This window comes from Scyliorhinus torazame, chromosome 6 (genome assembly GCF_047496885.1).
Source record: "Scyliorhinus torazame isolate Kashiwa2021f chromosome 6, sScyTor2.1, whole genome shotgun sequence".
Classification (NCBI taxonomy): domain Eukaryota; kingdom Metazoa; phylum Chordata; class Chondrichthyes; order Carcharhiniformes; family Scyliorhinidae; genus Scyliorhinus; species Scyliorhinus torazame.
Window position 1 is genome coordinate 62313793 of NC_092712.1, and position 19281 is coordinate 62333073.

At 51.8% G+C, this 19281-nt stretch overlaps 1 protein-coding gene across 7 annotated transcripts in view; it reads left to right on the forward strand.

Moving 5' to 3' along the window:
* Positions 1-17397, forward strand: part of LOC140424818 (uncharacterized) — a 223961-nt gene extending 206564 nt beyond the window's left edge. For all 7 annotated transcript variants that reach the window (XM_072508275.1, XM_072508279.1, XM_072508276.1 and 4 more), the window contains one exon: positions 15573-17397. In XM_072508275.1, the coding sequence (XP_072364376.1) occupies positions 15573-16105 (533 nt within the window). In that variant the 3' untranslated portion in view covers positions 16106-17397. The remainder of the gene's footprint in view (positions 1-15572) is intronic.
* Positions 17398-19281: the final 1884 nt, after the last annotated feature.

Below are 19281 nucleotides of genomic sequence, written 5' to 3' on the forward strand. Positions count from 1 at the left end.
TGTACAAAACTCTGGTGCGGCCACATTTGGAGTATTGCGTGCAATTCTGGTCGCCGCATTATAGGAAGGATGTGGAAGCATTGGAAAGGGTGCAGAGGAGATTTACCAGAATGTTGCCTGGTATGGAGGGAAGATCTTATGAGGGAAGGCTGAGGGACTTGAGGCTGTTTTCGTTAGAGAGAAGAAGGTTAAGAGGTGACTTAATTGAGGCATTCAAGATGATCAGAGTATCAGATAAGGTGGACAGTGAGAGCCCTTTTCTTCGGATGGTGATGTCTAGCACGAGGGGACATAGCTTTAAATTGAGGGGAGATAGATATAGGACAGATGTCAGAGGTAGGTTCTTTACTCAGAGAGTAGTAAGGGTGTGGAATGCCCTGCCTGCAACAGTAGTGGACACTCAACACTAAGGGCATTCAAATGGTCATTGGGTAGACATATGGATGATAAGGGAATAGTGTAGATGGGCTTTAGAGTGGTTTCACAGGTCGGCGCAGCATCGGGGGCCGAAGGGCCTGTACTGCGCTGTAATTTTCTATGTTCTACAGGGGCCTTACCGTAATACCCTCGTATGCAGTGCAGTAAATACAATATAATACAACAGCGGTGACTACCACGTTCACCCCTGTTAAAAATGAGTCCAGCGGGGGTGGTGGAAAACTATTTACATTCAGGTTGTCATTAAAATTTCAGAGAAGGTTACAAATTTAGACGGTCAGGCGCCTTGATCCGTCGTTGAGAGCGCCGCAGTGCTGGTGGCGAGTCAGGCGTCGGCTCGGTCGTCGGTGACTCCGGGAGCATGTCGACATCCTCTTCATCCCCGGGTGGGACCAAGTGGAGGACGGATTGTCCGGGAGCGGGGGCTGTGGTGGGGTGTGCTGGGGGAAGGGAGGGTGGCGCTGGGGCAGAGGGGGGTGTGTGTGGGGACCCAGCTGGTGCCAGGTCCCTGAGGGAGACTGTGTCTTGGCGGCCGTTGGGGTACGCTACGTAGGTGTACTGCGGGTTTGCGTGGAGTAGCTGTACCCTCTCAATCAACGGGTCCGCCTTGTGGAGCCGCACGTGTTTGCGGAGGAGAACGGGTCCTGGCGCTGCCAGCCATGTTGGGAGCGAAACCCAGAGGTGGACTTCCTGAGGAAGGCAAAGAGACGTTCGTGAGTCGCCGTGCACAGAAGTGACCGAATGGAGTGAAGTGCGTCAGGGAGGACCTCCTGCCAGCGGGAGGCCAGGAGATTTCTGGACCATAGGGCCAGCTGGACTGCCTTCCAGACCGTCCCATTCTCCCGCTCCACCTGGCCGTTTCCCCATGGGTTGTAGCTGGTCGTCCTGCACGAGGCAATGCCCCTGTTGAGCAGGTTCTGGCGCAGCTCATCGCTCATAAATGAGGATCCCTGGTCGCTGTGGATGCAGGCGGGGAAACCGAACAGAGCGAAGATGGTGTTGAGGGCTTTGATGACGGTGGCAGATGTCATATCGGGGCATGGGATGGCGAAGGGGAATCTGGAATATTCGTCGACCACGTTGAGAAAATACGTGTTGCGGTAGGTGGAGGGGAGGGGCCCTTTGAAGTCCATGCTAAGGCGTTCAAAGGGGCGGGAGGCCTTCACCAGGCACGCATGGTCTGGCCGGTAGAAGTGCGATTTACACTCCGCGCAGACCTGGCAGTCCCTGGTGATTGTCCGTACTTCCTCGATGGAGTCGGGCAGATTGCGGGCCTTAATGAAGTGGTCAAAGCGGCTGACCCCTGGGTGACAGAGATCGTCGTGCAGGGTCCGGAGTCGGTCCACTTGTGCGCTGGCACATGTACCTCGGGACAGGGCATCGGGGGGCTCGTTGAGCTTACCGGGGCGATACAAAATCTCGTAATTAAAGGTGGAGAGCTCGTTCTTCCACCGCAACATCTTGTGTTGATCTTGTTTTGATCTTGTGTTGTTAAATATGAAGGCAACTGACTGTTGGTCTGTGAGGAGAGTGAATCTCCTGCCGGCCAGGTAATGCCTCCAGTGCCGCACAGCTTCAATGATAGCTTGGGCCTCCTTTTCGACGGAGGAGTGCCGAATTTCGGAGGCATGGAGGGTGCGGGAAAAGAATACCAGGGGCCTGCCTGCCTGGTTGAGGGTGGCGGCTAGAGCGATGTCTGATGCATCGCTCTCGACTTGTAAGGGGAGCGTCTCATCGACCGCGTGCATCGCGGCCTTGGCGATGTCGGCCTTGATACAGTTGTAGGGCTGGTGAGCCTCGGCCGTCAGTGGGAAACCGGTGGAGTGGATGAGTGGGCGGGCCTTGTCGGCATAGTTCGGGACCCACTGGTAATTGTACGAAAAGAACCCCAGGCATCATTTGAGGGCCTTGGGGCAGTGGGGAAGGGGGAGATCCATGAGGGGGCGCAAGCGATCGGGGTCGGGCCCTAAAACTCCGTTCTGAACCACATAGCCGAGGATGGCTAATCGGCTCATGCTGAACACACACTTCTCCTTGTTGTAGGTTAGGTTGAGGAGTTTGGCGCTGTGGAGAAATTTGGAAAGGTTCGCGTCGTGGTCCTGCTGGTCGTGGCCGCAGATGGTGACGTTATCCAGGTACGGGAAAGTGGCCCGCAGTCTGTCCCGGTCAACCATTCGGTCCATCTCCCATTGGAAGTCCGAGACCCCGTTAGTGATGCCGAAGGGAACTCTAAGGAAATGGTAAAGGCGGCCGTCCGCTTCAAACGCGGTGTACGGGCGGTTCGCCTTGCGAATGGGTGGTAGGCAGATTTCAGGTCCACTGTCGAGAAGACTCGGTACTGTGCAATCTGATTGACCATATCAGATATGCGTGGGAGGGGATACGTGCCGAGCTGCGTGTACCGATTGATGGTCTGACTGTAGTCAACGACCATCCTGTTTTTCTCCCCCGTTTTCACCACTACCACTTGGGCTCTCCAGGGGCTGTTGCTGGCCTCGATGATACCTTCCCGCAGCAGTCGCTGGACCTCAGACCTGATGAAGGTCCTGTCCTGGGCCCTTTACCGTATGTTCCTGGTGGCGACGGGTTTGCAATCCGGGGTGAGGTTTGCAAACAGAGAAGGTGGGTCGACCTTAAGGGTCGTGAGGCCGCAAACAGTAAGGGGTAGTAGGGGCCCGCCAAATTTCAGGGTTAGACTTTGGAGGTTGCACTGGAAGTCCAGGCCGAGTATCAAGGCAGCGCAGAGGACATAGAGCCGGAAGCTGCTGAACTCTACGCCCTGGATGGTGAGGGTGGCGATGCAGTCTCCCCGGATCGCCATGGAGTGGGATCCGGAGGCCAGGGAGATTCTTTGGTTAATTGGGTGTACTGCGAGGGAGCAGCGCCTTACCGTATCGGGGTGGATGAAGCTCTCAGTGCTCCCGGAGTCCAGAAGGCAGGATATCTCATGCCCGTCGACCTTCACCTTTGTCGACACGGTCGTGAGGTTGTGGGGTCGGGACTGGTCGATCGTGATGGAGGGGAGACGCGGCTGGTTGGCGGCGGTTGCAGGCAATGAGCGGCCCGATGAAGTGCCTGACGGGCAGGGGTCCTGAGGCGGGGAAGATGGCGGCGTCCCGGGCCGCACGTGTCCTGAGGCAGGCAAGATGGCTCCACCCATTGGTTGTGAGGCAAGCAAGATGGCGGCGCCCACGGGCAGCACGTGTTGTGAAGGGAGCAAGATGGCGGCGCCCACGGGCCGCACTTGGTCTGAGGCGAGGAAGATGGCGGCGCCCACTGGCCGCACACGGGGGGTGCAGGGACAATAGCGGCGAATGAGCAGGCCTGGCACACTGCAGCAAAATGTCCTTTCTTGCTGCAGGCCTTGCAGAACGCGCTGCGCGCCGGGCAACGCTGCCGGGGGTGTTTTGTTTGTCCGCAGAAGTAGCACTTGGGTCCCCCGGGGTTAGTTGGCTGCCGCACGGTGCAGGCATGGGGTTGGCTGGGGGCGGTCGCTGATGGGGTCCACGATGGGGTGGCCGCTGGCGGGGTCCACGATGCCCAGGAGGGGTGAGCCATACGGTCCGGGGCATACGCCTGTACGTTGCGTGAGGCGACTGTGAGCGAGAACGCTAGTTTCTTGGTCGCCGCGAGGTCAAGCGTAGCCCCTTCTAAGAGGCGCTGGCGGATGTAGGCCGACCCTATGCCCGTAATGAACGCGTCTCTCATTAGCAGGTTAGAATGTTCAGCGGCCGAAACGGCCTGGCATTCACAGTCTCTCAACAGGGCAAGCAGAGCACACCAGAAATCTTCCACAGACTCACCGGGAAGTTGGTGCCGCGTGGACTGGAGGTGTCTGGCGTAGGTCTTGTTGGTCTGCTGAGCGTGGTTCTCCTTCAGTAGCGTGATGGCCTCTGCGTAGGTAGGCGCGTCCTGGATGAGGGGAAAGACATCAGAGCTCAGCCGCGTGTACAGAATCTGGAGCTTCTGGGATTGGATCTGTCACAGATCCGATGTATGCTTCAAAGCAAGCTAGCCAATGTGCGAAGTCCTTTCTGGCGTTGTCTGCGTGAGGATGAGCTGCAGGCGATTCGACTTGATGAGGAGATCCATCTTTGTAAAATCTCTGTGTAATTACGACGAGACGAGAGTAGAGAGTAATCGAGGCTTTATTACACAGAGATGTGTGGCCTCCTATAGCTGCTGCCGAAATGGCTGCAGTTTGGAGAGCACATTTCTACTCTGCCTACTGGGCGGAGCCAGCAGGCAGGGATCTACCCCGTACCTGTAGTACAGGGGCCTTACCGTCACACCCTCGTGTTCAGTATATACAATATAATACAACAGTGGTGACTACCACACCCAGCTCCGCCCAGTAGTAATACATCAGGTTCGGAAGACCCAAACCCCCTGCCTGCCTTCCTCTCTGTAATAGCACCTTTCTAACTCTGGTCACCTTCCCTCCCCATATGAACGACGTAATCCTTCCCTCAATCTCCCTGAAAAAAGCCTTTGGCAGGAAAATCGGCAGGCATTGAAAAATAAACAGAAATCGTGGCAACAGGTTCATTTTAATCGCCTGTACCGACCCACCAGTGACAGAGGGAGACCATCCCACCTTGCCAGATCAGCTTTCACTCTCCCCACCAAACTAGAAATGTACCTGCGGAGCCCCCCCACTTCCGTGCAATCTGCACCCCCGGGTACCTAAAGTGAGTCCCTGCCCTACGGAATGGCAGCCCCCTGTCCCCACCCCCGGCCGAGATACCACAAAATACTCACTCTTGTCTAGATTCAGCTTGTACCCCGAGAAAGACACAAACACTCGAAGCAGCTCCAATATTCCCCCTATCGACACACTCGGTTCCGACACGTACAACAGCAAGTCATCGGCATATAAGGACACCCTATGCTCTATCTGCCCCCACACTATTCCTTTCCATACCTCCAAACATCTTAATGCGATGGCTAACGGCTCAATCGCGAGTGCAAACAGCAGGGGGGATATAGGACATCCCTGCCTAGTCCCACGGTGGACCTGGAGCTGATGTTGTTTGTGCGGACACTCGCCCTCGGCTCCTTGTATAGTAGCTTTACCCCGCTCACAAATCTTGGTCCAATCCCAAACCGCTCCAGCACTGCCATCAAGTACCCCCATTCTACCCGGTTGAACACCTTCTCAGCGTCCAATGCCACAACCACCTCTGTTTCCTTCCCCTCTGCCGGTGCCATAACGACGTTCAATACCCTCCTAATGTTTGAAAAGAGCTGCCTCCCTCTCACGAACCCCATCTGATCTTCACCTATCACCCTGGAGGGGCACACCTCCAGCCTATCCGCCAGTACCTTTGCCAATACTTTTGCGTCCACATTCAGAAGTGATATGGGCCTATACGACCCACACTCCATCAGGTCCTTATCTTTTTTTAGTAACGGGGAAATCGATGCCTGCCCCAAGGTTTGTGGCAATATCCCCTTCCCTATCGCCTCTTCAAACATCCCCACCATCAGGGGTGCCAGTTTATCCCTGAATTTTTTATAATATTCCACCGGAAACCCATCCAGCCCTGCCACCTTCCCCGACTGCATCCTCACAATTGCATCCTTTATCTCCTGCTCCACTATCACTCCTTCTAATGTAGCCCTGTCCCCCTCCCCGAACCTCGGGTACTCCAACCCATCTAGAAATTCCTGCATCTCACGATCTCCCCCAGGTGGCTCCGGCCTGTACAACCTCTCATAAAATTCCTCAAAAACCTTGTTAATCAGATCCGGCGCCACCACCAACTTCCCTGCCCGATCCCTCACCTGCACAATTTCCCTTACCGCTGCTTCCCTCCGGAGCTGACCTGCTAACAGACTTATCTCCATGTTCGTAAACTGCACCCCTTGCTCGTCTCAGTTGGCGCACCGCCTTCCTGGTAGATAGTCGGTCAAAGCTCGCCTGTAGTTCTTTCCTCTTTTCTAGCTTTGTTTGGTCCCCATCCTCTGCATAACTCCTATCTACGTCCAACATCTCATCTATTACCCTCTGCCGCTCCAACCTCTCCTCTTTGTCCACTCTGGCCTTAAACGAGATCACCTCCCCCCTCACCACCGCCTTTAGAGCCTCCCAGACGACCGCCTTCGACACCTCACCCGTACAATTGAAACCTACATATTCCTTAATTACCTTTTCAATTTTGTCACAGAACACTTGGTCCCCCAAAAGTCCCACATCTAACTTCCACCCCGGCCTCTGCGCTACCCCCTTCTCCAGCACCACATCCACCCAATGCGGAGCATGATCTGACACTGCAATTGCCAAGTATTCCAACCCCTTAATCCCAGCTAACGAAGCCTTCCCCACCACGAAAAAGTCGATCCGCGAATATACCTCATGGACAGCTGAGAAAAACGAGTACTCCCGCTCCCTCGGGTGCAGAAAGCTCCAAGGGTCCACCCCCCCCATTTCCACCATTAGCCCCGCTAACGTGTTCGCCCCCCCCCCCCCCCCCCTGATGGGACCAGTGAGCGCGGCCATGGCCTGTCCAACCTTGGCTCCTGCACCAAGTTCCAGCCCCCTCCCACTATCAGTTTGTGTGTGTCCAAGTAGGGGATGGCCCCAAACACCTTCTTTGCGAATCCCACATCGTCCCAATTGGGGCCATATACACTTAACAGCGCCACTAACCTCCCCTCCAGCACCCCTGTCACAATCACATATCTAACCCCCTGATCTGCCACCACCGTCTCCATCTGGAAGCGCACTCTTTTGCTGACCATTACTGCTACCCCTCGAGCCCTTCCGTCAAGTCCAGAGTGAAACACCTGACTAACCCAGCCCTTTTTAAGTCTCACCTGGTCCTTCACCCTCAAGTGAGTTGATGCATAATCAATTGCGCAAAGACTAAGGTTGGGTACAACTGTGGCTTTTTCGCAGTCAAATGTGTGGCCTCCTGCTGCATCTGGCGGAATGGCAGCTAAATGGAGGACATGCATATTTATACTCCTCCTACTGGGCGGAGCCAGCCGGCAGGGGCTACTGGCGAACCTGTAGTACAGGTCCTACCTTACATCCCCTAATACAGGTGTACAGTGATTCACCACATTCACCCCCTGTTAAAAATGAGTCCGGCGGGGGTGGTGTGGAACTACAGTGTTGAACATTATTTACAGTGTCGTAGAAACACCATGAAGAAAGAGCAAAATATGTATCCATTTTGAAGGTCCAGTTAAAGGTTCAATCTGTCTGGAGCCTTGACGTTCCGCTGGGAGCGGCGTAACGGTGGCGGTGCTGGCCTGCTGTTAGATGACTCCGGGAGCGTGCCGAAATCTTCATCATCCTCTTTCGTGGGCAGTGGAAGGAGGGATGGGCCTGGTGGGGACAATGATGGAAGCGCCGGGGAAGGGGAGGATGGCGCCGGGGCGGGGGAGGAACCTGGCGGTGCCTGGTCCCTGAGGGAGACCGTATCTTGGCGGCCGTCGGGGTATGCAACGTAGGCATACTGGGGGTTGGCGTGGAGCAAGAGTACCCTATCCCCCAACGGGTCCGCCTTGTGGAGTCGGACATGCCTACGGAGCAGGACCGGTCCTGGAACTGCGAGCCAAGTCGGGAGCGACACCCCGAATGTGGACTTCCTGGGGAAGGTAAAAAGACGTTCATGGGGTGTGTTATTCGTAGAGGTGCACAGTAGTGACCGGATGGAGTGCAGTGCATCAGGGAGGACCTCCTGCCAGCGAGAGGCTAGAAGGTTCCTGGACCGTAGGGCCAGCTGGACGGCCCTCCAAATCGTCCCATTCTCCCTTTCTACCTGCCCGTTTCCCCAGGGGTTGTCGCTGGTCGTTCTGCTAGAGGCGATACCCCTGCTGAGCAGGAACTGACGCAGCTCATCAGTCATGAATGAGGATTCCCTGTCACTGTGGATGTCGGCGGGGAAACCGAACAGAGCGAAGATTGTGTTGAGGGACTTGATGACGGTGGCGGACGTCATATCCGGGCACGGGATGGCGAAAGGGAACCTGGGGTACTCATTGACCACACTGAGAATATATGTGTTACGGTCAGTGGAGGGGAGGGGTCCTTTGAAATCCACGCTGAGGCGTTCAAAGGGGCGGGAGGCCTTACCAGGCGCGCACGGTCCGGCCGGTAGAAGTGCGGCTTGCACTCCGCTCAGACCTGGCAGTCCCTGGTGACTGTCCGTACCTCCTCGACAGAGTAGGGCAGGTTGCGAGCCTTGATGTGATGGTACAGTCGTGTGACCCCCGGGTGATCCCGGAGTTGGTCTACTTGTGCGCTGGCACATGTACCTCGGGAGAGGGCGTCTGGGGGCTCATTGATCTTGCCGGGGCGATACAAAATCTCGTAATTATAGAGCTCAATTCTCCACCGCAAGATTTTATCATTTTTGATCTTGCCCCGCTGCGTGTTGTTGAACATGAAGACTACCGACCGTTGGTCAGTGAGGAGAGTGAATCTCCTGCCAGCCAGGTAATGCCTCCAGTGCCGCACAGCTTCAACGATAGCCTGGGCCTCTTTTTCGACGGATGAGTGCCGAATTTCAGAGGCATGAAGGGTGTGGGAAAAGAACGCCACGGGCCTGCCTGCCTGATTGAGGGCGACATCTGATGCGTCGCTTTCTACTTGAAATTGCAGTGACTCGTCTACTGCGTGCATCCCTGCCTTGGCTATATCAGCTCTGATATGGGCGAAGGCCTGTTGTTCCTCGGCCGTGAGGGGGAACTGGGTGGACTGTATGAGTATGTGGGCGTTGTCCGCATAGTTTGGGACCCACTGAGCGTAGTACGAAAAGAACCCCAGGCAGTGTTTGAGGGCCTTGCGGCATTGGGGGAGGGGAAGCTCCATGAGGGGGCGCATGCGGTCGGGATCGGGCCCCAGAACTCCATTCTGGTACACATAGCCGAGGATGGCTCAGCGGGTCGTGCTGATCACACACTTCTCTTTGTTATAAGTAAGATTGAGGAGAGTGGCGGTGCGGAGAAATTTAGCAAGGTTGGCATCGTGGTCCTGCTGATCATGGCCACAGATGGTGACATTGTCTAGGTACGAGAATGTGGCCCGCAAACCATACCGGTCGACCATTCGGTCCATCTCCCTTTGGAAGACCGAGACCCCATTAGTGACGCCAAAGGGAACCCTAAGAAAATGGTGGAGACGACCGTCCGCCTCGAAGGCAGTGTATGGGTGGTCGGATTTCCGGATGGGGAGCTGGTGGTAGGCGGATTTTAGGTCAATCGTTGAGAAGACCCGGTACTGCGCAATCTGATTGACCATATCAGATATGCGTGGGAGGGGGTACGCGTCGAGCTGCGTGTACCGATTGATGGTCTGGCTGTAGTCCACGACCATTTGGTGTTTCTCCCCAGTTTTAACGATAACCACTTGGGCTCTCCAGGGGCTGTTGCTGGCCTCGATGACACCCTCCCGAAGCAGCCGCTGGACCTCGGACCTGATGATGTTCTTGTCCTGGGTGCTGTACCGTCTGCTCCTGGTGGCGATGGGCTTGCAATCTGAAGTAAGATTGGCAAAGATGGAGGCGGGGTCGACCTTTAGGGTCGTGAGGCCGCACACAGTGAGGGGTGGAAGGGGCCTGCCGAATTTGAGGGTGAGGCTCTGGAGATTGCACTGAAAATCCAGGCCTAGCAATAGTGCAGCGCAGAGGTTAGGAAGGACGTAGAGGCGAAAGCCGCTGAACTCTACGCAGAACCCTCGGATCGGGACAGAGTGGTACCCGGAGGCCAGGGAGATCCGTTGATTGGTGGGGTGGACGCGAGGGAGCAGCGCCTTACCGTATCCGGGTGTATGAAGCTTTCGGTGCTCCCGGAGTCCAGCAGGCAAGAGGTCACATGGCCGTTGATTTTCACCGTTGTCGAAGCGGTGGCCAGGTTGTGTGGACGAGACTGGTCCAGCGTCATCGAGGCGAGCTGCGGGTGATCGTCACTGGTTTCAGACGAAGAGCGTTGGGGGCCCAGGTCGTGGAAGGTCGTTGGCGTCCATGCCCCGTGGGGAAGGCAAGATGGTGGCGGCTGGAGATCCTGCGGGGAACAAAATGGCGGCGCCCATGGGGCGCAAGTTGGTGGAGCAGGACACGATAGCGGCGCCCATGGGCCGCACGTGGACTGAGGGGGAGACGATGGCGGCGCCCACTGGCCGCGCGTGGCCCGGGAGGTGAAGAGAGCGGTGCCCATTGTGCGTTTGGCAGGAGGGAGGGGGCAATAGCGGCGTCTGCGCGGGCCTGGCACACTGCGACGAAATGTCCCTTTTTGCCGCAAGCCTTGCAGATAGCGGCGTGGGCCAGGCAGCGTTGGCGAGGGTGCTTCTGCTGATCACAGAAATAGCATCGGGGACCCCCGGGGTGGCGGGTTTTGCGTGTGGCGCAGGGGTATTGGCTAGGCAGGGCCCCAGCTGAGGCGGTCGTTTGCGGGGTCCACGAGGGATTGGAGGGGTGGGTCGCGCGGCTGGAGGGATAGGCCTGAACGTTACGGGATGCGACCGTCATGGAGAGCGCTAATTTTTTTGTCTCCGCTAAGTCGAGTGTGGCCTCTTTCAGCAATCGTTGTCGGATGATGTCCGACCCAATCCCCGTTACGAAAGCATCGTGCATGAGGAGATTAGAATGTTCAGCAACCGTAACGGCCTGACAGTCACAGTCCCGGACGAGTGGGATTAGGGCCTGCCAGAAGTCTTCGATGGACTCACCAGGGAGTTGAGAGCGAGTGGCGAGGACGTGCCTGGCGTGCTGGCGAAGAGTATGTTCGCTTTCTGCGCGTAGTTCTCTTTGAGGAGTGCCATGGCTTCTGCGTAAATCGGGGCGTCCTGGATCAGCGGGAACACGCTTGAGCTCAACCTAGAATACAGGACCTGTATCTTCTGAGCCTCCGTTGGTGGGGTGATCCCTGAGTTAATGTAGGCCTCGAAGCAAGCTAGCCAGTGATTAAAGTCTTTTCTGGCGTCGGTCGACTGTGGATCCAGCTGCAGGCGATCTGGTTTGATACGGATGTCCATCCTGTAGAAAATCTGACTGCAATAAATTGATGCACGATCAATTGCACAAAGACTAAGGTTGGGTACAACTGTGGCCTTATTGCAGTCAGATGCGTGGCCTCCTGCTGCAGCTGGCAAAATGGCAGCTAAATGGAGGACATGCATATTCATACTCCTCCTACTGGGTGGAGCCAGCCGGCTGGAATAACGGCGAACCTGAAGTACAGGTCCTACTTTCCATCCCCTAATACAGGTGTACAGTGGTTCACCACAAGTCTCCTGCAGCATTGCTACATCTGGGGCGTCATTCTCCGTCGGCGGGAGTCTCCGTTTTGCCGGCGCCCGGGGGTTTTCCGACGGCGTGGGGCTGCCCCACAATGGGAAACCCCATTGACCGGCCGGTGTTACGGAGACTCCCGCCGGCCGGTCGGGGCAGAAATGTGGCGGGGCGGGTAGGAGAATTTCGCCCCTGCGCAAGCACCCTTGACCTCTTGACCGAACCTCCTAACCCCCTCACGTTCCACGTGACTATCGTAACTGGGGATCTCTAACCTCCCCCACCCTTCTTATCCACCATCATCATACCACCGAGCCCTGCCCCATAAGCCTGACCCGCCCCTATCCATTATTAACATAGAACCCCTTCCCCCTCTCCCAAACCCCCCCCCCTACATTTCCTCTCGAAAAAACATGTCCCAGCATCAATCCCTTCCCCCCCCCTCGCTCGCCTCCTAGGCCCATCGAAACCTGCCAACCAGGCTCCAATGTCCGCAGCCCTCCTCTCACCTCACCTCCGTTCACTAGCCGACTTTAGTTAGCTAGCGCAGGTGGCTCCCCCCCGCCACGCTATACCGTCCCCTCCCACCCAGTCCCAAAGAAAGAAACAACAAAAACAACAATCCAACCCATACAATTCACGAAACCAAGATATAACTGTCGCAATACAGAATGCCAATCAACCCAACCAGTAACTTGAACTCTGTAACAATGTGAAGAGAAGTAAATTACAATACACATCAGTAAAAAGAAAGTTATAACATTTGTACATTTTCCAGCTCCCCAATCACAGTCCACAGTCTCTCTTCCAGCTCCGCTCCTCATGTCTGTCCCAAGCCTTCTGCCCTCACGAACGCCTCAGCCGCTTCCGCTGTCTCGAAATAAAAGTCTTTGGCACCATATGTCACCCTCAGCTTTGCCGGTTATACCATACCAAATCGCACCCCCTTCTTGCACAGTGCCGCCTTCACTCGCCCGAACGCCTCTCGTCTTTTTGCCAACTCCACCGTCAAGTCCTGGTAGATCCGAACTCCGGCACCATCCCACTGCACCTCGCCTTCTGCTTCGCCAGCTAACCCCTACTCCTTCATGCAGTACTTATGGAAACAGATGATTACAGCTCTTGGCGGCTCATTCACTTTGGGCTTCGGCCTTAACGACCGATGAGCTCGGTCCAGTTCATACTGAGAGGGGTTTTCACCGTCCCCTATCAGCTCCGCCAACTTCTTAGCGAAGTACTCTGTTGGCCTTGGACCCTCAATCCCTTCGGGCAAGCCCACAATTCTTAGATTGTGCCGCCTCGAGCGGTTCTCCAAGTCCTCAAGCTTTGCTCGGAGCCCTCTGTTGATCTCCACCGCCCTCCACAGCTCGTCCCCCACCGAGGTGAGCTGGTCGCTGTGCTGCGACGCGGCCTCCTCCACTTCCTTCATCTTCTCGCCCAGCTCTCTCACCTCGGCCGATGTCTTTGCCACAGCTACTCTCACCTCCTCCAATGACTTCAATGCGACCGCCATCTCCTTCCTCAAAGCCTCCATGTGCCTCGCAAACTGCTTTTCTAGCTCCACCGCCATCTCCTCGGTCAGCTTCTCCTCTGTAAGTAGTGCGGCCCCACCATGCGGTCCGGCCTCCGCCATCTTGTCAGCACTTTTGCTCGTCTTCTCATTCAACGGCGAGCCCGTGTTTCCTCCCTTCCTCAACGCTGCTTTTCGCATCCTTTAACAGCTTATTATTTTTCCTTTTTCTCACCCTTCTTTCTTCAATCTCAAATTTCTTTAAAACTTCTTTCTCTTCTTTTTTTTTTTGTATACCTCCAGAATTTCCCTGGGACCGGGCTTCAGTCTTCTTACCGCATTCTAGGCAGGAGCCATCCGATGTGGGACACCGCACCTACAATGCCTGCCATTGTAATAAACCATTCAGGCCTGCCGCCTCGGCCTCTGCTTGGCTCTGCCCCCGCTGCTTCCTTCAAGTTTTCAGGAGAGAGAAAAAACATGAAAAAAATGTCTCCTTTCCTCTCCGTTCTCTTTGAGACCTTCGGCTTTCAGGATGCTCTTTGGGGAACAAAGTCACGATCCCCGCTCCTCCTCCACGTGCAGCCGCCCCGCCGAACCCACCGGGACCAGTGTCTCCCCTGCCGCCTTTTCAACCCTCCCGCTCCATGAAACTAGCACAGGGCGAGGGAGGCAGGGCCGACCCGGAGTGATTTATTTCTTCAAAAAACTCTGCTGGGAACCCCCCGAAAAAGATCGTGGACCGGCGGGAGCTTCTGAGCACGGCCTCTCCTCTTGCAGACGCCACCGGAAGTCCCACTATTAGACAACTTTATTGTAGTTCTTGCGTGCAATATTAGTGATTACCTTAAACACAATTTAACCTATTGCATGCAATATATATCACTTCATTATTTTGAACACCAATGTACTTACTGTGTTCATTATTAATTCAGATATTATTGGATATATTTCATGCAATATTGGTATTTATTTTAAACAATGCCTACTGCATGTACTAATGGTTAATTTAAACATGAATGTATTTATTGGCTGCATTAGTCGTTATAATACGAATGTACTTATTGAATGGAAATTAAGAGGGGTGCAGTGAAGGTTTACTAGACTGATTCCTGGGATGGTGGGGCAGACGTATGAGGAGAGATTGAGTCAGTTAGGATTAAATTCACTGGGGTTTAGAAGAATGAGGGGGTATCTCATAAAAACCCATAACATTCTAACAGGACTAAGCAAGGCAGATGCAGGAGCAGGTTCCCAATGGCGGGGGAGTCCAGAACCAGGGGTCACAGTCTAAGGATATGAGGTAAACCATTTAGGAATGAGATGAGGAGACATTTCTTCACCCAGTGAATGGTGAGCCTGTAGAATTCACTAACCACAGAAAGTAGTTGAGGTCAAAACGTTGTATGTTTTCAAGAAGGAGTTAATAATAATCGCTTATAGTCACAAGTAGGCTTCAATGAAGTTACTGTGAAAAGCCCCTAGTCACCACATTCTGGTGCCTGTTCAGGGAGGACAGTATGGGAATTGAACCTGCACTGCTGGCCTTGTTCTGTATCACAAACCAGCTGTCTAGCTCACGGAGCTAAACCAGTTAGATATAGCTCTTGGGACTAAAGAGATCAAAGGATATGGGGGAAAAGCAGGAACAGGTTACTAAGTTAGATGATCAGCCATGATCATAATGAATGGTGGAGCAAGCTTGAATGGCCTACTTCGGCTCCTATTTTGTATGTTCTATGTTTAATTATTTTGAAAGCAAATGCACTGGTTACATGCAATATTAGTAATTCTAAAGTTTAATACTGCTGCCTGTAACATTAGTTCCTCATTTTAAAACAAATGTATGGCTGGCACGGCGGCACAGTGGTTAGCACTGCTGCCTCACAGAGCCCAAGGGCCCAGGTTTGATTCTGGCCTTGGGTGACTATCCGCGTAGAGTTTGCACTTTCTCCCTGTGTCTGCGTTGGTTTCCCTCGGGTGCTCAGGTTTTCTCCCATAGACCAAAGATGTGTAGGTTAGGTGGATTGGCCATGCTAAATTGCCCATTAATGTCCAAAGATGTGCAGGAGTGTGAGCTTAGGTAGGGTGCTCTTTCAGAGCATCATAGAATCCCTGCGGTGAAGAAGGAGGCCATTCGGTCCATTGAGTCTGCCCCGACCTACGAAAGAGGTGCAGACTCGATGAGCCGAATGGCCTCCTTCTGCCCTGCAGGGATTCTATGGCTAATTTATCTAATGACATAATTTTAGTTATTATTTTAACCATTCATGTATCTATTAAATGCAATAATTATTTGTTCTGTTTTTAAAACATTTGCAGAATCTTTATTTTGGGAAATTTGACCTAGGTTATGAATATTGATTAATATTACCAATTTACAGATACAAAGGAAGTCAAAAAACAGACTATATTAAAAGATAAAGAAAGAATTATTGAAGAAATGGAAGCAGTCAAAGCTAGTGCAATTACATCATTATCAGGAGAGAGAAATGGTGACGGGCCCCAAAATATTGGAGCTAAGTTGGAACGTTCACGACATCCTGAACCGCGCATTATGAGTGCCGCTCGAGTACAACCTGAATTAGGTCTCGAAATTCTGAATAAGGATTTACAATTAGGTGACAAACAGGCAGAACTAAAAGAAGAGATATTTAACAAAAACTTGGAAATAAAGAACAAAATAAAGAATGAGGAATCAACCAGGGACGCAGAAAGAGAGAGACTGAAGCAATACAATATAGCTAAATTGTCTTCAGCTTCACAACGACCAAAGCTGCCTGCTTCAGGACGTGAAGAAAACACTTTGGGAAGACTGCATAAATTGAAGGAAGCTTTAAAGTCACTTTATCACTATGCTTCTCACCGTATCGCAAACAGAGATGATAATCAATTTACAGTTAAACTTGAGTCCTAAAGCAATGGAGCATTACAGTTTGAACAGGACAGAACAGGAACATCAAACATTAAATTGTGATATAGTAATTATCACAATACCAACTGAGTCATTTTTTTGTGATTAAATAATCCAAAAATAAATTGGGGCCAACATTTAAGTAAAGGTAAATTGATTTTTTTAATGCTTTATGGTTGTCAACCCTAAGTAACACATTTATCCACATTGCAACAGTATTGAAGATTTTTCTCTATGACAAAAATATTGCTGTTTTATATTTAAAATGAATTGTAGCATTCTTCTTTACCAAATGTATCAACACATTTAGAAACTTGCAGCCAGCTTCGGAGTTTAGGCAACAAGTTCATCAGTGCAATAAAGGAAAATGCTTGAAAATGTCTCACTGTTGTCATAGAAAATTTATCAACTTGATCCCATTCCATCAAGGAAATTAAATTCAATTGGCAAAACCAAACGTTCACTCAAAAATACTCAAAGAGGCAAGGTAGAAATATAAAAGCTGCCCAATGTAACAAATAAGTGAGAAAAGATAAAGCAACATGGATGGAGGAATGAAAAATTATGGAAATGTGAGAGAAAAATTTAAAAGACCGTTAGAATGCTAGTTACATTCTTCATGACACAGAAAAGAGTTACATTTGTCCATATAGATCAAGTGTGAATATAAGTACATTTTGTGCATACTAGATTTATTTAATTTAAAGTTAAAAAAGCAATAAAATAAGCCATTTAGGATTTAGGCATCCGAACTAATAAAAGGTGAAGAATATGTTTCAAATATATTTACCTCAAATCAAGACAGCACGGTGGCGCAGTAGTTAGCACTGCTGCATAACGGCACGAGGACCTGGGTTCGATCCCAGCCCCGGGTCACTGTCGGTATATGCAACTTCAAATTGCATATATTTATATTTAGAAATTAAAGTTGAGAATTTCCTAAAAGTAAATTTAATCATCAACTAATAACCAAATTATATAGTATCTGTTTAGAATATTTAGTTGTTGAATTTGTATTAAGTGACAGCTTCCATGTTAAAATAGAATTGTAGAAAGATTGATGACAATCCCCTCGAATTACATGGTTTAAAGATTTGTTTTTGTCCTGTTATGCAAATTGACATCAGATTTAGAGCTTCTGAGGAAGTTGAGCATCATACCTAATCCTTGAAAAATATTGTTCACGGTTTATGCTTGATTGTACATGTGTCGACTTTTAAGTCATACACTGTACACATCATTGTAAGTGGTGTTTGTGCTTTCAAACAGATCAATAAAGCTTAACAAACAGCAAATTCATTGTGTTTTCAGTGATTAAGTAACTGTTGATTGGAAGTTAACTTTTGGAACAATTCTTGAACAGCAATTCACATTTATAAAACTACTTTAATGTAATAAGAGTGCTTCAAAGGAGAATTATAAAGGAACATATAACAGCAAACCACAAAAGCTTGGTAAAGGCATAGATTTTAAGGTGTATCTTAAAGGAGGGAAAGGTAGTTGAGAAGCAGAGTGGTCCAAGGAGAGAATTCCAGGACTTGGGGCCCTAACAGATGAAGCTAGTGGAGAAAATATGAAATAGGAGCAGAAATAGGTCATTCTGCCCCTCGAGCCTTCTCCGCCATTTAATAAGATCATGACTAATCTGTGTTTCGAATTCCACATTCCCATCAATGCATAAGCTTTGATTCTCTGCCGAACAAGAATCTATCTAACAAAATTCAATTAGCCCGCCTCCACTACTTTCTGAGGCAAAGTTCCAAAGTTGCATAACCTTTTGAGATAAAAGATTTCTCCTCATATCTATCTTAAAAGGGCGACCCCTAATTCTAAAACAGTTCCTCATAATTCTGGACTCACTCACAAGAGGAAACATCCATTCCAAGTCCACCTTGTTGAAACTGTCCAGGATCTTAGATACTTCAGTCAAGTCATCCTTCACTCTTCTAAACTCCAGTGGAATCAATCCCAGTCTGTCCAACCTTTCCCCAAAAGATAACCCCCTCATTTCAGGTATTAATGTAATAAAACTCCACTGAACCGCCCCCTTCTTTAAATAAGGGGACCCAAACTGCACACAGTATTCGAGATGTGGTCTCACTAAAGCTGAAGCAAAACATCCTGATGCACGACCAATTGCACAGAGACGAGAGTTGAATACAACTGAGGCTTTATTACTCTAAGATGTGTGGCCTCCTACAGCAGCTGGCAAAATGGCTGCTGTATAGGGAGCACACATATTTATACTCCGCCTACTGGGCGGAGCCAGCAGGCAGGGACTACCCCCGTACCTGTAGTACCAGGGCCTTACCACACATCTCCTAATATATACAACAGTGGTGATTATCACATTCCCCCCCTGTTAAAATTGAGTCTGGCGGAGGTGGTGGAGAACTATATACAGAGCAAGTTTAATGTACAGAAACAAAAAATATTATATTTCTTTTTGAAGTCCAGTACAAGGTGGTTTGATAGTCCCGAACCAATTATAGATTTAGCCAGTCCGGGGCCATGATGTGGCATTGGGAGCGACGCAGTGGTGGCAGCGATTCCGGTGTTGGTCTGGTCCTCGGTGACTCCGGGAGCGTGCCGAAATCTTCTTCATCCTCGGGCGTGGGCAGGGGGAGGACGGATGGTCCTGGGGGGGGTTGCTGCTGGGTGCGCCGGGGGAGGGGGGGTTGGAGCTGAGTCGGAGGGCTGTGTGTGTGTGGAACCTGCTGGTGCCAGGTCCCTGAGGGAGACAGTATTCTGGCGGCCATTGGGGTACGCTACGTAGGCATACTGGGGGTTAGCGTGGAGTAACTGCACCCTTTCAACCAACGGGTCCACCTTGTGGAGTCGGACGTGCCTACAGAGGAGTACGGGTCCTGGAGCTGCGAGCCAAGTCGGGGTCGACACCCCGGATGTGGACTAACTGGGAAGGCAAAGAGACGTTCATGGGGTGTGTCGTTAGTGGCGGTGCATAGTAGCGACCGAATGAAGTGCAGTGCATCGTGGAGGACCACCTGCCAGCGGGAGGCCAGGAGATTAATGGATCGTAGGGCGGTAGAGGCGGCCATCTGCCTCGAAGGCAGTGTATGGGCGGCCCGCCTTACGGATGGGGAGCTGGTGGTAGGCGGATTTGAGGTCTACAGTTGAGAAGACCCGGTACTGTGCAATCTAATTGACCATATCAGATA